Here is a 21,165-nt window from a genome sequence, read left to right on the forward strand (position 1 = left end):
ACAAAAATATCTTCATTCCTAACTATTTTGCAAGAAAATAAGAAAAGGTAAAGACGATAATTTAATTCAGCCAGCGAGAATATTCTCAAAAAATAAAAAAAATTGAAATGAAAAAAAAAATTGGAAAAATTATATTTTCACAGGAAAGTAATAATAAAAAAAATAAATTCCATTTAATTAAATTTAAAAATATCATAGAATAAAAAAAATCATACACTTATTTTTTATAAATCTGACATATTTAATCGTATAAAATTTTGCCATTTATAAAAAAATATTAAAATAAAAAAATTGTATTGACTTCGTTGTTGCAACTCGCCGGCGTTTTTGACTTCGACAGATATAAAAAGTACAAAAAAAATCAAACAAAATTAATTTAGCTTTTTTTTAACAAAAATGACAAAACTTAGTTGGAAAGACAAAGATGTAGTAATTTCTAATTAACATGGACAAGATTACAAAAAGCAGAATATTTTTTTTACTAGAATACATAATTATTTAAACTCTAGAAATCAACTTAATTGCCATTTTTTTAGTCCCCAAACAGTTCTAGATTTTTTTTACTATATTCTAGAGTTAAAACAATTTGTATATAGCAATAAGTTAAGTTCAGTAAAAGCTGAAATGTCCACATTTTTAGTTAACACTACCGATGTTCAATTTAATTTTGAGCAAATGTATTGATGATGGCAACACCCGCACAATGTCGCGTGTCGTGAATGCGATGCAACGAATTATATTATATATTTATTTTTTTATCTATATTTGTTTTATTTACTACGTTACGATTTGTCATCAACTTTTACCTGAAACAAATTATAACAAGGTTTCATTTAATTTAACAAACATCAAAATAAAACAGTGTATAAATGTTTAGTATTTTATGAACAAGAAAACTGTGAGTCAAGTTACTGAGTTCAACTCATATGGGTAGAGAATAATTATAGAGTGTAACTCACATGGTTAAAATTGAGTATTACTTAATCTAATTTATGTTGAGTATTGTTATCGAGTTTTAATTTAATGTTAATGAGTGTGACTCATACTATGAGTATTGTATAACTCACATAGAGAGGTATCCGCGTGCGGCGGAGCGACGGCGACCCTCGAGGTAGGCGATGAGGACTACGACTACGAGTCCGCCGAGTGCGCAGCCCACCGCAATAGGCACCGCGTCCGGCAAGTCCGGCGAGCCGCACTCGCGCGCTGACACACAATGTTACGTGTTAACACATTCCATGACACTTTACTATATGAAAATGAACTCGCCAGAATTAGCGGCACTGTACAAAATTATATCAGAATGTACTAAGAAATAAGTTATTAAACAAGTATCGAATACTTTGAAAGATGGATAGATGGATGTTTGTTTGAAGGTATTTCAGAAACGACTCAACGGATCTCGATGAAATTTGGCACAGATTTAAAACGTAATCTAAAAGAACATTTAGGTTATCTTCGATCCCGAAAATGTGTCCGGTTCCAATGGGATAAGTTGATTTACGTAATTACTAATCCATCTTATTGAAATTTGGCAAAGATATATTAGATTTATTTGGCAAAGACTCGAATTAGATATGAAATGCTTTTCACCTTTTTTTAATTCTATGCAGACAAAGTCGCAGGCAAAAGCCATCATGTATAAATTCAATAATTATTTTTAATACATAATCCATATTTAAGAGAGTGAATATTAAAATTTTATAAAACTTATCATATCGGGGGGAAAACTATCGAGTCACGATTACTTGCTTGTTAAATCACGACGAGGAAGTAGTAAAATTTTGGCAAAATGTCACATTAGGTAAAACCCTGAAAGTGATAAATAAAAAAAATTGGCAACGGAAATATGCTTTCAATTATTAAACTTTGACGTTTGTCTAAAATAAAAAAAGCATTACCTAATCTTAACTAAGATATCACGACCATTTTTAACGAAACTACACTATACATATACAAGATGGGAAACAATTTATATCGCAAATACAGAAAGTAATAGTAAAATAAACATATTTAAATACATTTGAGTAGTTTAAATGAAATAATTTCAATTTGTTTCAACTGTGAGATAACAGATATTGAACAAGGGGCGAAATGTTTTAAGAGTCGACATTGCCTTGACCGGGCGTCGCCCCGACTGCCGGCCCCCAGCGCCGGGCACAAGGCAAGGCCGGGGCACATTTAAATGTTTAAACAGTTTTTCAGATTTTATGCTCAAGAAGTAGCTTATTGCAATGATTTATATAAACTGTTTAAAATAATACATTTTATTTTCATTTATATTAACATCTAATGTTTAGTTTGTGGGAAATGGACTTGACTAAAACCTTTTCAAGGGCTATCCTCGAGTGCGACTGATAAGGTTCCTGGGATATCGAAAGGAGGGTGGGTACATAAACGGGAATTTTTGGATGAATGGATGTTTGTTCGAAGGTATCGCCAGAACGGCTGTAGATGTAGAACATAGCCTGGAAGAACACATAGGCTACTAATTAAGTTTTTAATTCCGTGCAAACGGAGAACGGTGACAGCTAGTATTAAATATATATAACTAACCTGAGCTAAAACTGTTGTTGTTATGTTGCGTGCGGAAAGCCTCCTCCTGGAGCTGAGACAGTGTGAGAGTTGCGGCGACGCTGGTCACCTCCGCGGTGAGGTTGAGCTGAGTGTCAGCCGCGCACCGGTACGACGTGTTCAGAGGCATCGCCCACTCAGCGCCGTGCCACACCTCCACACGGCGGGACAGCGCTACCCCACAGTACATACAGATAAAATATATACCTAGTTTTATATTCTAACCAATATATGAAACTAGGCCCTAGTATTCAATCTCTCCGCCTTTAACTGCAGCATTCGGAAACATTAATTGACCACTAAATAAACCCTAACAAGCATTAAAACAATCAAACGTAATGGTGCCGGAGGCCTAATTTTAGTCCTCTTCCCCTTCACACCCTTTTCTTATAACGAAAGGATGGGAAGGGGAATTGGATTTGGCGAAAGAGGGGACGCATAGGCAGGGGAAATATCCTCTTTCTGTGCGTCCTCTTCTCCTTTGATTAAAGGTAGGCAACGCATCTGCATTTGCGGATGTCTATGGGCAACGGTCGTCTCGCTATTTAGGCGAATCCAGGTGACCGTTTGCTCGTTTGCCACCTTTTGATATAAAAAAACAGTAATGTCCCGTTAGCAATGAAATAATTTTAAATAACATATTTAAAATTATATTAAAAAACGACTTAATTAAAAAATTAATTGTATGATAAATAATACTAATTAAAGGTGATAAGACATCGTGTCGTTATGGAAACAGAAATGTTATTCGCAAGTTTTACGATCGTATCACATCGGTTACTTGAATTGTCACAAGTCAAAACTGTTTTTTTTTTTCTTTCATTTACACTCATTTATTATTTTTTAACATAATTTGCACACGAGTAAGAAACAATTACGATAAGTGATGTACTCAATTTGCAACATGTAATAAGAATTGGGGAACATTTAGTCGGTCAACAAGTCGGTGGCTCAGGGGTTAAGCACTTGACTTGCAATCTGCAGGTCCTGGGTTCGAATGCCGCCATGTACCAATGTGTTTTTCAACTTTCAATTTACATATGTATACATTTATCCGACGTTCTTACGGTGAAGGAAAACATCGTGATGCAACCTGCACATATCTGAGAAGAAATTCAAAAGATATGTGTGAAGTCAACCCGCACTTGGCCAACGTGGTTGACTATGGCCTAGTGACCTAACTTAGGGTAGGCTCCGAGCCCCTCGGTGGGGACGTATAGTGAGCTGATGATGATGAACATTTAGAAAAGGGAGTAATCTCCGATACTATATCAGACGTATCCGATATGTGGATACATATTAGCCATAACGAGTTCATTAGAAAGTTTTTATACAACAGGTTTTAAGGAGATCTAAACAAAACAAGTATATTGTAACAGTTACTACTATCAATACATACAAAATATTTTTTCACAGATTTGTGGCATTGGTTCTTAAGAAAATTAACTTACAAGAGTTGACGAGTATCTCCGGTGAGATGGTGATGTTAAGACTGTTGAGGAGGTACGTCTTGGTGGTGTCGTTGGCGAGGAAGTGCATGGTGAGGGTGTGGTTGCCGTCCGCCCAGGCCAGGGTTAGCTGCTGCGATGTCGTGTTGCAGTTACCGTCCACCACGGACGCGTTCGCTGGCACATTGAGGAGAGCGTAGCCCAGGGATGACGCTGCAATTGAAACCGATCTTCATTGGAACATTTTATAGACTTTATTAGATGATCTCTAATCTTTAATAGCTTCAATATTTCTATAAATAGCAGTTTTTATGTAAATTAATGGGATCTGCTTGACTATATAAGTATTTTCAGAGAACATACATATGTACGTATCATATGGTCATGCCCTTTGCTAAGTGACATAGATCACTTCATCTCATGCATTATTTAAATTATGCCTTGACTTATGTTACGATAAGCACATCATTGTTATCAATGTTTTGGTTCAATGAAACAATTTCGCAGAATCGAAAAAATATGTCATTACATCAAACACGGAACCGTCGCCAAACGGTCCTCAACTCACGTACGTTCGTGATCTTTAGTGAGCCATTTTGTTTAAGTAACAGATATTATCCGGCTATCTAAAATACATTAAATTGATGCAAATTAAACAATGAAACTAGTAATAATAATAACAGAAAATTTTGTATCGTATAATCTGAACATTAGTATCGTATTACACGGTCTGTAGTGACACAAAGCTGTGACTTATGCGTCACTTCTGCTGGGTTTGCGAAGCCGCCCCCTTTGTATGCATACAGAAAAAAAAATGTTATAATTAAATCGAGGAAAACTATGATTTTTTTTAAATTGTTAAAATCGCTATATGGCAAGAGGTCTTCTAGTTTTTGATTAACAAAGTTAACTAGTCAATAAGTCTTGTATTATCACAGGGGTACATATTTTTACTACAATTGGTAATAGTTTTAAAACATAATCCTAAGATTTTCCTTTCCAACTGCTTATCCGTACAATAAGCATTATAACACTATAATATTGTTTACGATAAACAATGTTGTAATGTTTTTTTTACACATTTACTTAATGTTGTCACTTACTTTACTATAATTGATTATTAGAATTTTATATACACGCTATTATATCAATACACAGAATTATTCAATGCATTAAGTATGATTTCTAACAGACTTTAATATAGATAGAATTTGTTTACTTTATGTGTCTGTGTGCACAATACAACATCGCTTGGCCCCTATCTTATCACACATGTGGCGCATCTGAGACTACTTTGTGCCTGTGTATTTACGATACTGTACTTTAATACAAACTTCATTCAATCATTATTTTCATTATTATTACGAAGGATCATTAAGTTATTAAAAGTAATAGAAATTGACCTAAATAAAACACGAATCCGTTACTCGAGGAAAGTAAAACAAGTAATTCGATAAATTTTCCTGTCCGGATCACCGTTAGTGCAGTCAAAATACAGCCAGGTGAGTTCAATGATGAGTAATACTGAGAAATCCACTCATTCGCACGAACATCCACAATTCATTACAAATTTATTTTAAATCGACATAAGTCACAATACTTTCCTTAATCTTTCTAAAAATGTACTATAATAATATATACTTTTCTAGGTCCCATTCGTTAAATGACGCATATTAAGGTGAATATATACACTAGAGCATTCTCACAAGCATTTCTATGTAATGTAACGTTTTAACGAATGATATGATACAGTTAAAAGCATAGTTTCCAAAGCACGTCTGATTCGTGAAAATACACAACAACATATCATAGAGCGGCTCGTTGTTTTGTTACAAGTAAACGCTCTATTCTATACCCACCTTTAAGCGCAGGTTTGATTTCTCATTTAGGATTTAATATGCAGCAAACTATGTCTGTTACTGACCAAGTTTTTGACGTAATTTTAATTGACATTTCATGATTAGGAAAGAAACGTCCTCGAATGTATCACGGCAATAATACAGGCCGCCTTATCGCGGGATGATCCAGCACGCCATACATACGTAGAACATACAAACACGAGAGGTCACATATCAGAACTTAATATTATACTAGACTAGCTGTCGCTCACGGCTCCATCCGCGTTGAATTGAAAAAAAAAACTTAATAAGTAGCCTATGTGTTCTTTCAGACTATGTTCTACATCTGTGCCAAATTTCATCAAGATCCGTTAAGCCGTTCCGAAGATACCTTCAAACAAACATGCAAACATTCGCATTTATAAAATTAGTAAGAAGTAAGATTATAAAGGCTTTAAAATTGCATATCCTTGTTTATCTATATCCTAATAATATATTAATATTTGTACTTCTACTGCAAAAATATTTTATAAATTCAAACAATAGAGGTCTTCCGTTATATTAGTCATACTCGTAATTATGTAAAAATACATTGTTTGAAATACCTAAGTACTAGCTAGCTGCTATTTATAATTACAACTACATTTATCAAGCGAGTCAAGCAATATTCGAGTGACACAGTAACGATACTGAAAGGAACAAAAAAGGAACAAAAAAATGCGCTACTGGAGCATGACAACTGTCACAATTTTTTCCAGTGCAAAATGTTCTTAATCACTGCGTAGAAAATCAGATGAAAATTTAAGCATTTCACAATTTAATAAGGTCATCATAATATTTTCGAGTATAAGTCATTGAGATAAAGATGCGAATGTTTAGATGGATGGATGAACGTTTGTTTGAAGGTATCTTCGGAACGGCTCAACAGATCTTAATGAAATTAGGCACAGATGTAGAACATAGTCTGGAAGAACACATAGGTTACTTACTAAGTTTTTCTTTTTAATTCCGCACGGACGGAGTCGCGAGCTACAGCTAGTTTCAATATAAAACCAAAACAAAAAAAAACTACATTGAAACCTTGTTGTACACCTTTAACTTTGATAAATTAATCATATGACAGAGTAAAATAATCATTGTGATGAAAAAAGTCATGTTGAATTTATTTTTCTATATATATTGGATCATAGGACCACCATAACAACTACTTAAGCAAGATCCGGATATATTACTAATAAGTTAATTAGTTTCGGTCGGTAAGAAGATTTACTTTACGAGATTAAATGCGGGAGAATCGGTTTACTGGAGTGTATTATAGACACAGTTGCTTCGATAAATTTTGTTATCTTTATATATATAAAAGAAAGTCGTGTTAGTTACACTATTTATAACTCAAGAACGGCTGAATCGATTTGACTGAAAATTGGTGGGCAGGTAGCTTAGAACCAGGAAACGGACATAGGATAATTTTTACCCCGTTTTCTATTATTTTTTTTTTACATCGCGCGGACGGAGTCGCGGGAAAAAGCTAGTATATTATAAAAGAAAGTCGTGTTAGTTACACTATTTATAACTCAAGAACAGCTGAATCGATTTGACTGAAAATTGGTGGGCAGGTAGCTTAGAACCAGGAAACGGACATAGGATAATTTTTACCCCGTTTTCTATTTTTTATTCCGCGCGGACGGAATCGCGGGTAAAAGCTAGTTTGTTATATAAAAAGTCAGATTTCGGAAACAGATAAATCCAATGTTCAAAGAGAAATTTATTCAAGTGGTGAATACATATAAAGAAGGAACGGCAATCTCTTCGCAGCAACTAGGTTGCAAAACCTAATCCATGAGTAAACCACAGATAACAAACCTAAAGTCCGGTTTCTGAAACACTTGACAACTGTTCAACCAAAACATGTATTAAATTTAAACCAGCAACACAATTATAATCAATGTTATCGTTGAAAAATAACCGTCCTTTTTTGTTCACATTAGGAATCTATAATAAGGGAGTTCTATGAAGACTTTATGAACAGCATTCAATTGTTGATAAAAAACAAGGCAGGGCATTGTGGTGGCGCTGGCGGAGTTGTCACGTGGCACAAACTAAACTATTGTTGTGAAATAGACAGGCATATCTAGGACTGCCAACATTATATCCGAACACTGGTAGCAGAAAAAAAAACATAGACTAATGGCCATTTTTCTACCCTTAAATCCTTGACTTGATGACGAGAACAACGTTCACCCTTTACGGACGACGATTTGTTTCACACTACCGACTTTGATCCGAACCAGTAGCCCGAATATGCACCATGCAAACCCGGAGACTTCTTATAAAGCCCCAAGTGGTGACAGCCTTAAGAATAACCGCACAATGGTTACTGCAATGAGGCCTATTGTGTTGGCGCCGGTTAGACAGAATATATTTCCCTATATTGGTCAGTCTAGGCTTGAAACATTTGACTACAATAACCAATTTTAAGTCCAACATAGAACCTCTGGCCGCTGCACACTGTATTTAAATTTTTATGCATTGTATCAATTACCGTGTGCACTAAAATAATAAAATAAAAAGCTTGTTACGAATTCACACAAGCAATTTCGTCTTTAATATAACCCCAGTAGTATACAAATCTTGATAATCTTACTAATATTATAAATGCGAACATTTAGATAGATGTATGAATAGATGTTTGTTTAAAGGTATCAGAACGGCTGCATGTATCTCAATGAAATTTGGTATAAATATAGAACATAGTCTGGAAGAACACATAGGCAACTTATTAAGTTTTTTAAATTCTGCGCAGTGAGAGTCGCAGCCGCAGTAAATGAGGAAATTACACCTGTATAACAAACTATATTTCATTTAATAAACACAATATGAAGCCTTATATGGAAATACAATTGAATAGTTGACCCTATTCAAAATAATAAACGGAGTAACAAAATTCCAGTCGAAAGAGCTACATAATACTTGTAGTTATTTCATAATCGGATTAAATAAATAACAAAGCCTTATGGTAACTAAGTAAAGGCGATGAAGGCACTTTCATTGTATTAATAATAATTTACTTTAGTTCTTTATAGAAGACTAGCTTTCGACCGCGAAATCGTCGGCGCGGAATTAAAAAAAAAACTTAATAAGTAGCCTATGTGTTCTTCCAGAATATGTTCTACATCTATGCCAAATTTCATCAAGATCTGTTCAGCCGTTCCGGAGATATCTTCAAACATCCATCCATCTAAACATCATTTATAATATTAAGTAAGGTAAGATTAGAAGACCAAGATACGATAAGATTACTTCACCATACTACGTACGGAAGGAAGATCATCATCATCACTACCATAATGGAATGATGATGATAATGGGAAGGGATGAACTAATTTCGTGATTAGTGCTAGGGTTGCCACTTTTTGGGTTTGTATGATGTATCGGACTACGAGTAAGACATCGATGTGTTCTGGTCAGAATGGGTAAAACATGTCACTGGATGATCGAGTCTACTAGTTAAAAGTTGAAAACCCTAAAAAGAATCATTTACAATGGTAGTTAGAATTTCAAGAGCTGAAATTACTATAGCTAGAATATTCCTTTTTTTTTGTTCAAAATACCTTTGTTCTACGTGGTGTACAAGCGTGTTTGGACAAGAAAATTGTGCCCGAGTTAAAAGCGTGTCACGCTGTTGTCACGTCGCTTCACTTACATTAGCGTGTTGTTCAACGCGTCGTCAGTTTGCGACACCTTATTACAATATGTTTACCAAACTATTTATGCTTCTATAATTTATATTGTTAAGATTATAAGATTAGTATTTTATGTCACGTCATAAATTTAAAAACAGACACAAAATGAGATGATCATTGAAAACATGGAAGCTATCACCATCCAGAAAAATTAAAACTATATACAAGAGAAATTTTCAACATTAGATAGGATAGAATTCAACGATAATACTGCAGGAGAAGCAATAGGAATACATGGGATTGTGCATTACAGTGCCCGTATGTACCAACGACGAGTATAACAATACGCACAAATTACAGAATATATGAGCAAACATACATATGTATGTTTGCTATATGCTATATGTACATATAGAATATAAGGACATAAAAATAACCGTTACTGATAAATGAGTACATAGATATAAAAAGAGATAAGCCATGGTCGAGGTTAAACGGAATCCATTTAGTTTGAATTTCAGAAAATATACAATTAATATAAGTACATATTATAAAAAACAAATTTAAAAAGATCATTGAACTGTTTTTGGCACAAGTTTTTTTTTTCTTAATTGGCGTACATTATTGATTATTTTAAGAACAAATATGAACCTCAATTTATCCGCAAAATAAATAAAGTTCAATAAGCGCACTTATATTAAATTCCCGTATAATGAGCACTTGTCTTTCTGTTGGATTTGAAGACCAGAGGAAATTCTGATAACGGGCATTTAAATATTTGACAGTCAGAATTGGCTAGCGATGACAAGTACAGACAAGTTCCTCGTTATGACCTGAAGACACAGTTGGGGTCAAAATAGACCTGAAGATAATCAACATCGTGTGCCAATTGCCGTTTAACTTCGATTGTCCTGCAAACTGGTTCGTGAATTGAACGCATCCGGCGGACCCGAGCTGTACCATTCCAGTTCAGTCTGTACGAGCCTTAAATACTTCTATTATGCATTTTTACTTTTCACAACAGCAAACAACCACTACATATTACCAGAGTTGACATAAAATATACTGCACAAAAGTAACTATTAGCTTCAAAGAATAGAACAAAATGCTTTTACGAGTGAAACCGCGGGGCACAGTTATAACAGTTATTGATTGAGTCTGTCCGTATTGTCTGTTGCCAATCAATTTATACGACTTCAACACTTCGTAATCCAAGAATCGACAGCTAGACTAGAGGGAGCTAACTGGAGGAAGTCACATCTATGAACAAAAAAATTACAGCACAAGCAAGTCTACGTCGAGTCACGTGGTCATCGTCCGATCAATTTAAAATGTAAAAAAAACAATGACTGTTTTTTCGCAACAATTCTTATCATTATACCTTCTTTGTAACATAGACATGAATTACGTAATACTTAGGTACATCCAAACTTTTAGACATATGTAGGAATACCCTCTTTTCATCCCAATAACCAAATTCAAAATTTCATGAAGTCAAAATTAAGCAAAATTAAAAAAAAATCTTGGGATTAATAACAATCAAAATAACACTCTAGTAATCAGTCTTTCATCTTCTTTCTACAACTTGTGTATATCCTTATGAAGGCAATGTTTGATGGTTCTATATTATTACATCAATAGTAAATTTTACAAAAGTTATTATGCATTATAGTGTATATCTATATATATAAAAGAAAGTCGTGTTAGTTACTATATTTATAACTCAAGATCGGTCAAACTGATTTAGCTGAAAATTGATGGGGAGGTAGCTTAGAACTAGGAGACGGACATAGGAACTTTTTTATCTTGTGTGCATTTTTTTTTTATTCCACGCGGACGGAGTCGCGGGTAAAAGCTAGTGTGTAATATTTAGAATTGATTTGTAGCTCATCAATTGTATTTAATGTCTGATTATGAGTTTTTATGTGATTACAATATTACTAGAACTATTCCAATACTATTATTATGCAAATATTTGTCTATACAAATATTATAATGAAAAAAGATTTCATTGTTTGTTTGTTTATATTGAATAGACTATATTTATTACTAGAGTTTAATCCCGCACAGAAAAAGTTGAGTGCAACTACTTGTAATCACATAACTTAAAAAAAAAGCAGCTGAATGGACTCATTTATTAGTTTTTTAAATACTTTCACACTGTCAAACCGGCAGTAAGCAGAAGAAATTAATTAGGACTTGATGAATAAATTTAGTTATAATAATAGTGTTGCACTTATGTTATGAAACATCAAAGAAAAATGCAAAAATTATAAGAAATAAGCTTTTACTCGCGACTCTGTCTGCGCGTGATAAAAAAAACACATGATAAAAAAGTTCCTATGTCCGTCTCCAAGTTCTAAGCTACCTCCTCATCAATTTTCAGCTAAATCAGTTCGACCAATCTTGAGTTATAAATAGTGTAACTAACACAACTTTCTGTTATATATAGATTTTGTAAGACCATTTAAATTCTTTTTCAATTTAATCTAACTTCTTACTAATACTATAATGTGAAAGTTTATATGGATGGATGTTTGATTGAAGATATCTCCGGAACGGCACAATAAATCTTGATGAAATATGGCATAAATGTAGAACATAGACTAGAAGAACACAGGTTACAATATAAATTTGTTTATAATCCCGTGATTAAGGAGTCGGGCGACAGTTTGTTTAAAAAAATTCTTTCAGATTTATTCAACATACTTTCAGTCGCTGAATTGTTACATTTCAGTAAATTTGTAAAACTGAACGCTTTCAAGGTTATCTTTTGTACAGCTGCTCAATGTCATATTGTTTCATTGTTATTTGATTGCAACACATATATTGGACTACATACAACTAATATATATACTAACTATGGACCGCAATTTCATCCATTCGGAATTTAAAAAAAAACTTAGTAAATAGTCTATGCAACATATCAGTCTTCAGACACAGACACACATTTCTTCAGACACCGAGCTTATAGTGAAATCTAGTAAAATGAAGGGAAAAACTAATAAAATTGTTTTTTAAATAAATATAAATTACCATGTAAGGACCATTACATGTTCAACATAATATAATTTTTGTAGAATTTGTATTTAGTTATAAACACAACTATGTTTTCATAAAGTTATTTAAAAAAAAGTTACTTACTGTTATTCTTGGGGTATGTAATATTGAGCTGAGCAGCAAACTGCACAAGAATGCATGTTACATTTGTGCTTTGGTCTGTGTAGAACCAGGTGCCCTGAGTGGGCCGTGGGAGCGGTCCCGGAGCTGGTGTCGGCTTCGGCTCTGGGGCAGGAGTCACAGTGGTGGTTGGCACTGTGGTGGTATTTGGAGCTGGTTCTGTTGTAGTTGTGGGCGCAGGGGTGGAAGTTGTTGTGATAGAGCTGGTTGTGCTCGTAGTCGATGCCGTTGTGGTGTCAGGTTGCGAGCTCGACGATTGCTGAGGCTCGTGTGACGGCCCTATCACATCGACTGAGGGGGCGGCATCGGATATACTTTTTAAAGGTACTACGCTCGCCGGTAGGTCAATTAAATCAGGTTTCTTTGTCGTTATGCCTCCTTGACCTGCGAGAAAAATGGGAAAACTTGATCTTATTGGAATTCGATAGTGTAAAACAATGAATTTGAAATTTCGTCATTGAATACGCTCCGATCATAGCTGTTAGCAATTGCAGAAAACGCAAAAACAACGCGACTCGAAATACGTAACACGATAAAAGTAACAAAGAACTTGCAACATGACATGTCGAGAGTCACTTACCTATTATTACAGAACTGCAAGTTACCGCTAAGAAAATATACACTTTCAGATAACCCATTTTTCACAAAAGAACTTAAAAACACTTTTCAAGGATAAAACGTTAGAAACAAAGAATATTCAAGAACTATTTCAAAAGTGAAGAGCAAATACAGATTTTAATTGAATCCGATGCTTTCGGCTGAATGAGAAATGTCAATTTCGTTTCTTGATTTTTCGATTCGACAGCTGACCAGTGTTGCAATCAAATAAAATTAAATCCTACTAAAACGGTAACTTTAAATAGTCACCCTAAGTCTATTAAATTTATCATTTTCTTGGATCTTTTAACATTTTTGAAATGCGTAAATTTTGTGAACATTATGAATGGTCCTAGGTTATTGATCAAATATTCTTAATATGTGTGATTAAAAAAATATTGTTCAATTTTAGATTCTTTATCATTTAAGACTGCTTTTGTAATCTATTGATTATTACTGACGATAGCATTGGAATTGGAACCAATTAAAAATGACTATTAAAAAGTCACTCAACTCTCGTGAAGTTACTCGCAATAGCTTCAAATAATTTTAAGCATTCGGTAAATTTGACCGAGTGGTGAGTTTTTAAATATTTTAGCAACTAGCAATATTGAATTGCAAGGACATAGAAAAACAGAATTATATCTCTGTATAACTTACAAAAACAACAGTTTGCCGAAAAAGGACTTCCCTATCTTTTAACCCAGATATCTTGAGAAAATGCACTACTTTTTGATTTTGTGGCAAAACTAAAACTTTATTTTCGGTATCTGTAGGAATTATGAAAAATTATTAACCATTTAATGTAACTGAGATACAAGTTGTACTTCATCATAGATAATACGCGTTCTAGTCAGGTTGTCTGTCAGGCTTGTAACATAATATTATAACCATATTTTAAATTTTGTTTGTTTTTTTTTTATTTTAATGAATTATGAATGTGAATTAATGAATAGATTAATCAATGATTAAAACACGCACTATATTTATTAAATCTTTATTAAAAAAACACACCAACATTTACGTAAAGTATCTTAATATTTAAACAATTACATACCTTAATATGTAATAATTTCTTTCAAAAATTTAAATATATCTTAAACAACGTCTTTATCTTTAATTTATCTTAACGTTCTTTGACAAATTTAATAATGACCAAATAGCACTTAATTTTTCAAATGATTATTTGAATTAATGCATTTTTCAATATTATAACAAGAGATACTTTCTCACTTAATAAAAACACTACCAAGCAAATACAAAACTGTTTTGCATTACCTTAATAACCGATATTATACGTAATAGTAAGTTTATTTAAGCTTACATAATTACTTATAACTTTATAATTCAATTTCGAGTAACCTTAATAATTAGGGGTTCAGTTAGATTTGAAACAAAACATTTCTTTAAAGGGTAACACTGATCATTCAATTTTAACCGCGTAACGTTATAAAAACTAACTATCTCCCTTTTTCATAGATTTTGTTCTTAAATTGTAAAGTAACGATTATTAAAATGTTGTCAATTACTGGATTCAAATGACTAATAGAAACCATAAAATATTGTACAACTTTGTAACAAATTGCGTCTTATCAAGAACGTTGATTAAGTATTTATTCGACGTATATCTCGAAGCGCGCGCGGCCCACACGGCTGGAGCGGTCGTACAGGATGTCCCGGGTCCAGATCCTGCACTCCACATTGATCAAAACACCACCTGATTTAAATAAAATAAGAAAATGTAATATGATTATTTACAATAATAAGTATTTAAGGATGGTTAGTTTGACAACTGACGCCTATAGAGTATCGAATTAATTTTGTATGAGGATTAATATTATACTTATTAGACGGTTGTCATAGTGTCGGTCCGTACGTGTATAACGAACAACTCCGAACTATCGATAATCGGTCTTGTAATAAAATTAATCGAACAAGTACAACTTAGGTGTACTAAAATTAGTTATTTTATTACTTTTTGAATTTATTTCGGAAAGTAATAAAATAATTGCAAGTTCTTTGAGAACGACCATCGAAAATCAAAAAATGCATAACCGATTTTACTTAACCCATCTCTAGTGAGTTGTGAAACTAATCATCCTTAAATAGACACGCTATCTTCCTCTTTTTATTATAAATATAATTTTTGTGGCACATCAACCAATACCGTCTCTTTTTCTTTTTGTCGCGGCTATTTGCGATCAATCCGGTGAATAGAATTTGTGCACTCGTATTTAATAATATCTAATCAAATGTAAATCGATTAGGTTGAATAATAGTTTGATTACGTCGTGGGTTCTCAAAGAGCAGCGCGATGAGTGGTCCGGGCAGTGGATCGGGTTGCGCGCGTGCGGCGCGAGGGATGCGGTCGGCGGTGTGCAGACGCGCGGTGGGGAAGCCGGGTGGCAGGCCCGCGGGTATGTACTGCAGCGGGCCCACATTCTCCTGATCGGAGCTGAACTCGCCGCCGCACGACACCCACACGTAGTCACCGTATACGTGCGCAGGGCGTTGCATCTGAAAACATCACACAGGCAGCTAATATTGAAATACTGGAATTAACGATAAGGTTTTCAAATGGAAACTACAGCATTATTGTCGCTGTATTGATTCAAGTTTCCAATACGTCGCATCTCTTAGTAATTAATGTTTACTGACCATCATCTGCTTGATGTTGTTAGGCATGTCAGGTGGCAGGGCCAGCGGCAGCGACACGTTGTACGGCTCCGGTACCCAGTAGTGGATCTAAGGTAGAAAAGATTCTTCACATTTTTATAAAGACAAAATAAGTTCTTATTACCAGATTTCGTTTTCTTCCCCCTTTTTTGTTTTAAATAAAGTCGCGCATTGTAACCAAAAATGATTTTACTTTACTAAACTTACATGCGACAGTCTGAGGAAGACGCAGGGCGTGCCATCGCGGTAGCCGTAGAAATTGTCAGCGATGCAGGGCGCCCAAACAGTCAGCGCGCGCTCACAGTTAGGGCTGGGCACGCGCTGGTCGTGCCGCAGCGTCGAGCAGGGCGCACGAGGCGGCTCTTCCGGCACGTTCGTCTCGTATGCTGCTCAAATTAAATGTTAGTTTACAGGATGATATTTCGTATCTGTGTTTCATAGCAGAAAGCATTGTGCACAAGAATTGCTCACCGCGTAGGAAGTCATTGATGCGATTGTACCAGGGGTGCCAGCTGCCGGGGTCGTTGACGCGGAACTGTATGAGCGGCTGCTCCCGGTTGTACTCATCTGATCGAGGCCATACCTCCAGTTCTGCACATCGGCAATATTGTTTATAGTAGAAAAGGAGATAACGTAAGCGACACCCAATGTTAAGCGATTATCTCTACCTATCACCATCTACCGCTACGAAGACTATAGACAACATCCCTAAGTCTTCGTAGCGAAAAAGTAGGAAGCGAGAAGTAAAATAGAAAACGGCGAGATTTAAAAGAGTACGGAAGATGCCAGCGAGGTAACAGTTTTCGGATAACGTCAAAATTTTATGTCGTTTGTGTCGTTAAAAAAGTTTGCGATCGACACCAACACACCCTTCAATATTGGTCGTTAAATTCGTATGACAGCACATAAATTTACGTGTGAACGTAAAACTGTTTTGTTTAACTTTATTCGCTCGCAGCTTTTCGTTTCAAAAATACGAATAAGTTTTTAATTAAATATACTCAGTTATCTTTAGCTTAGTGATGACTTACCAACGTATCTGTACGGCAGAACAAGTCCAAGTACCAAGCCGATTATTGCCCCTGCAAAATTAATCTTTTAGTTATAGGCCTTTAACACACAGCCTCGGAAACGAACCGAAACCGAAGAGAAGCGTGACGCAAAAGTTAAGAAAACGAAAGAAAAATGGAACACAGTGTTTACTCCACGTTACTCTGTGTTCACATATGTATAGTCATCTCGCACGTTCCCTTTGAAAATACTCAGACAACGTGTGTCAACATGTGCCACTGCAGTCGAAACACGGAATAGGTTTCGAGCTGTAAACCTAGCTGTTAAATGACCCACTGGCACAAACTAATCATAACGGGTTCGTGTAGAAAAGTGTACTAAAGGTTATAGAATTCAAATATAAATTAAACTCGTTAAAAGTTATATTATTTATTAGTTATTATTTTTAAATAAGCATCGTGTTTTTGGAGGCTTGAAATGTAATTAAGATTTCAAATCTTTTTACATATTATTCTGTGTAAAAGGTCTTTATTTGCAATGTAATATTTGCCGTCAATGTCCGACACAGTAAGTGCATTAGCCCATTAACACGTTAACTGCGGATTGAGGCAGAACAGGCCCAAAGCGTGACTTCTCGCTGGTGCGGCAGTCAAAATCGGGTTGTTTCGCTCTGTGCGGGAGGCTACTAGATCAGTATTTCTATGAGTACGACAAAGTCAAATATATAGAAATGTTTCTCTTGCGATATCTAGCCCAATGGCGTAATTAGATAAAAATGAGGTCCTACAGGCCCCAAACGCACTGAAAAGAAATTAATTACGCCTAGTGCGGATTGAGGTCCAATCTATCTCAAAATTTGTAGGCCTCATGGCCGCACTGCACGAAGCGCGGGCGGCGCGGGCGCCGCGCATCCTAGCTTAGTGTTGTGGAAAGTTTCGATAACGTATCGAGTTTCGAGGACGTTTAGGCAGGATTTATTAAAGATTGAGCGTAGAACTTTATTTTAAAATCCTTAACGTTTTAAACCAATAATACCAAATAAGTCAGATGAAGTACTCATCTGACTTATTTGAAAATGTTTATTGGAGTTATGAGAAACTATGTTGACCTCGGTAAAAATTTTACTTATACCATACAAATCTAAATTACTGCAACTTTGAATTTTAAGGGGGTGGCCTGTGTCTATGAGGAACCAAAAGTGCATAAATCGGACACAGAATGTATTGACGAGCCAGAAACACAACACTAATAGCCAAGCTACTATTAACTAATTCTACTTAAATAGCACGATTAATACGTCTTATACTTAATATAATATTCGCACGCACGCACGCACGCACATTCACCACTAACAATACTCAATTATCATCATTATTTTGTTTTGCACAGGGGTGTTGCCTTAAAATATGTGCTCAGTTGTGGATTATTCTTCACTGTTATTTTAAGCAAGTCACAGTTCCATTCGAAGTTTAGTCCATAGTGGCAATTTTTACCATTGTGTGCTGATCATCGTTTTTGTACAGAGAACGTTGAATGTTTTTGCTGATTATTCGCTGAGACCAAGAAACAAGACATATATTAGTATGTTATGCTACTAGGTAGCAAAGTTGATTATTGCGTGCGAGGTGGCATTGTTCAAAGGCGACCTCTACAAGAAAACCGAGCAACCAACAATCATCATGCTCCCTCATACGATGTTTTTCAACACTTGTGAGTAAAAAAAAAAGAAGTAAACGCAAAAACACTTACGAAATCCAAAATAAACAACAAAACTCAAATTAAAAAAAAAGGAAATTTCCTTTCCTTTCAGGTATAGTAAAATAACTACGCGCTAGGGCATAATTTGTACCATATATGCCTAAAATCGATGAACGGATAAGTACACGCACAGACAAAGCCACGCACACACACACACAAACACACACGCAGACACACGCGCACACACAAACACACACACACACACACACACACACACACAAGAGATCTAAAATATATATTTTATTTCAAGATTTCCTATCGGCAGATGTGCTGATAATTTGTTCCAAAGAGGTGGTCAAAGAAAGCGCTGCGTAGGTTGCTACGAAAAATTAAGATTGACATTGAATGGCACGCAAGCTGCTAAGAAAACTAAAAAAATTGTGACTTTTTGTGTCCAGTGTGACAAATCTTTTTGTTTACCATGTTTTAATGAAAAACATTTTCAGTGATTAATACTCAATAAACATTTATCGTAACTACAACTCTCTTTTAATCCCATCACTAGTCGAGGCATTAATTGACCTTCCTTTCAGTGCGATTTGAGGCAGAACCGATGACAAATTTTTAATTTTACTTTATTCATTAACGAAACGTCCTAACTCCAGGCGAAGCTAGATTCATATTATGCACATATTTAAGTTCATAAGAGTGAAGTTTCAAGCAAATATCGTCTAATTTGGACTTTTTAAAAATGTTTTTCGAAAACATAATTTTGTGAGGCAGGAGAGGCCTCAATAGCACTGGAAAAAAGTTCAACTTTGCCACGAACAGACCTCAAACGCACTGGCTGAAAGTTCCGCCAAAATGGCCTCGCAGCTAACGTGTTAATATCCTGGCAACATCGCACTGCCGCGGCCAGTCCGGCAGATCCAATAAAGGCAAGGATTAACGCGTACAATGGACTTGTTTGACTAATGGATAGTCGATAGCTATTAGCTCACACCTATATCCTAGTTTTATAAGTCCTAGGATTTTAATTAATTTATTGAGTACTGTGGTTTTCCTCGACTCCGTCCGCGCTGAATAAAAAAACATAATTAGTAGCCTATGTGTTCTTCCAGACTATTAATGCCAAATTTCAAATGCCAATTTTCAGATCCGTTGTGCCGTACTTTAGATACCTTCCAACAAACGTCCATCCATCCATCGATTAATCAATCTAAACATTCACATTTACAATATTAGTAATATAGAGATACATTACTTTTAGTTTTTTTTCTAAAGAAGGGGGCAAACGAGCGGCGGGAACATCAAGTTGATTGATCATCGACGCCCATGGATATCAACAACACTAGAGGAACTGCAGATGCGTTGCCGGCCTTTAAGAAAGATATATGCTCGCTTCTTGAAGGACCCTAAGTCATACTGGACATAAAATATTTCAGGCAATTTATCATACCATATTGCCATAAAAAATAGAGACTGAAAGTTCTTTACATCCTCCATCCTAAGAACAGTGTAAAATCTAGTTCCAACAGACAATTACCCAAGGGTCCCATAACAATTTCGTTAATTAAATATTTTATTAAAATTTTACACAGACCAAATCTTACTATGTTTTTTCGCCAACTTTATTCGTTGTAAAACCAAATGTAAATATCTATACATCAAAAAAGTACGACACTTTCTAAATGTATACACTTTAAAAATTTAAATTTGCCTACGAAAGACTTGCTTAACTAAGTTGAAGGCTTTCTAGCAACTGTGTAGCGGTGTGTCGATGCTACGCCGTAGCAAAAGCCATTAGGTTCTTTCGAACTCGGACACGACCCGTTAAATAGTAAAACTTATTTATAACATTTTTGATATATTAATTAAGAAATGATTTGTGTTATTTATTTGGTCGAATAAAGTTATATAACCAAAGTGACCATTGACTTAGGTCATGACATCATGTTAAGATGTTAACAACACCACTGATTAAATGATAAGAAATTTTTAGACGAGACGCAAATTACTGTTCTTGTTGTGTAGTTTTACAATCTCAGATTTTACATTTTTTTAGTATTTAAAAACTTTGTACATACTTTTTTTTTTTCTTGTTAAACTGAGAAAAAACCTTATTTTGATCGGAGTATTTAACTAAGCGAAAAATACCACTAATGGTTTTGTAACAAAATGTCTTTTTTTTTAATAACAAAATTAAATCATAACATAAATTACATAATACTTAATTACATCTAATTTACAAATATTAAATGGTAAATTTTGGATGACATTTTACATCTATAATTCTTCGAGAAATCCAATAAAATCTTACCAATCACCAACAATAATACAGCAACGCACACAATAATCTTGATGGTTCTTTTTTCGAAACCCATTTTAAAGTATATTCCTCTCGTTCGTTATTCCCGGATCCTAGTACTAAGTTCCCGGTTCCCGGTCCCCTGGTGACGC

At 34.9% G+C, this 21,165-nt stretch overlaps 2 protein-coding genes across 2 annotated transcripts; both read right to left on the reverse strand.

Moving 5' to 3' along the window:
• Positions 1 to 288: 288 nt before the first annotated feature.
• Positions 289 to 13,499, reverse strand: LOC106712769 (lysosome-associated membrane glycoprotein 1-like). Its single transcript, XM_014505410.2, has 6 exons — positions 13,304 to 13,499; positions 12,688 to 13,107; positions 4,026 to 4,235; positions 2,557 to 2,748; positions 1,068 to 1,206; positions 289 to 806 (listed from the first exon to the last, which is right to left on the reverse strand). Exons 1-6 carry the CDS (start codon positions 13,359 to 13,361, stop codon positions 803 to 805), a joined length of 1,023 nt encoding a protein of 340 aa, XP_014360896.2. The 5' UTR covers positions 13,362 to 13,499; the 3' UTR covers positions 289 to 802.
• Positions 13,500 to 14,933: 1,434 nt separating this feature from the next.
• On the reverse strand, positions 14,934 to 21,165 carry LOC106712794 (sodium/potassium-transporting ATPase subunit beta-2). The gene is made up of 7 exons (XM_014505437.2): positions 21,026 to 21,165; positions 17,028 to 17,078; positions 16,468 to 16,587; positions 16,204 to 16,382; positions 15,979 to 16,065; positions 15,609 to 15,837; positions 14,934 to 15,037 (listed from the first exon to the last, which is right to left on the reverse strand). Exons 1-7 carry the CDS (start codon positions 21,087 to 21,089, stop codon positions 14,934 to 14,936), a joined length of 834 nt encoding a protein of 277 aa, XP_014360923.2. The 5' UTR covers positions 21,090 to 21,165.

Source organism: Papilio machaon, chromosome 1 (assembly GCF_912999745.1).
Source record: "Papilio machaon chromosome 1, ilPapMach1.1, whole genome shotgun sequence".
NCBI classification, from domain to species: domain Eukaryota; kingdom Metazoa; phylum Arthropoda; class Insecta; order Lepidoptera; family Papilionidae; genus Papilio; species Papilio machaon.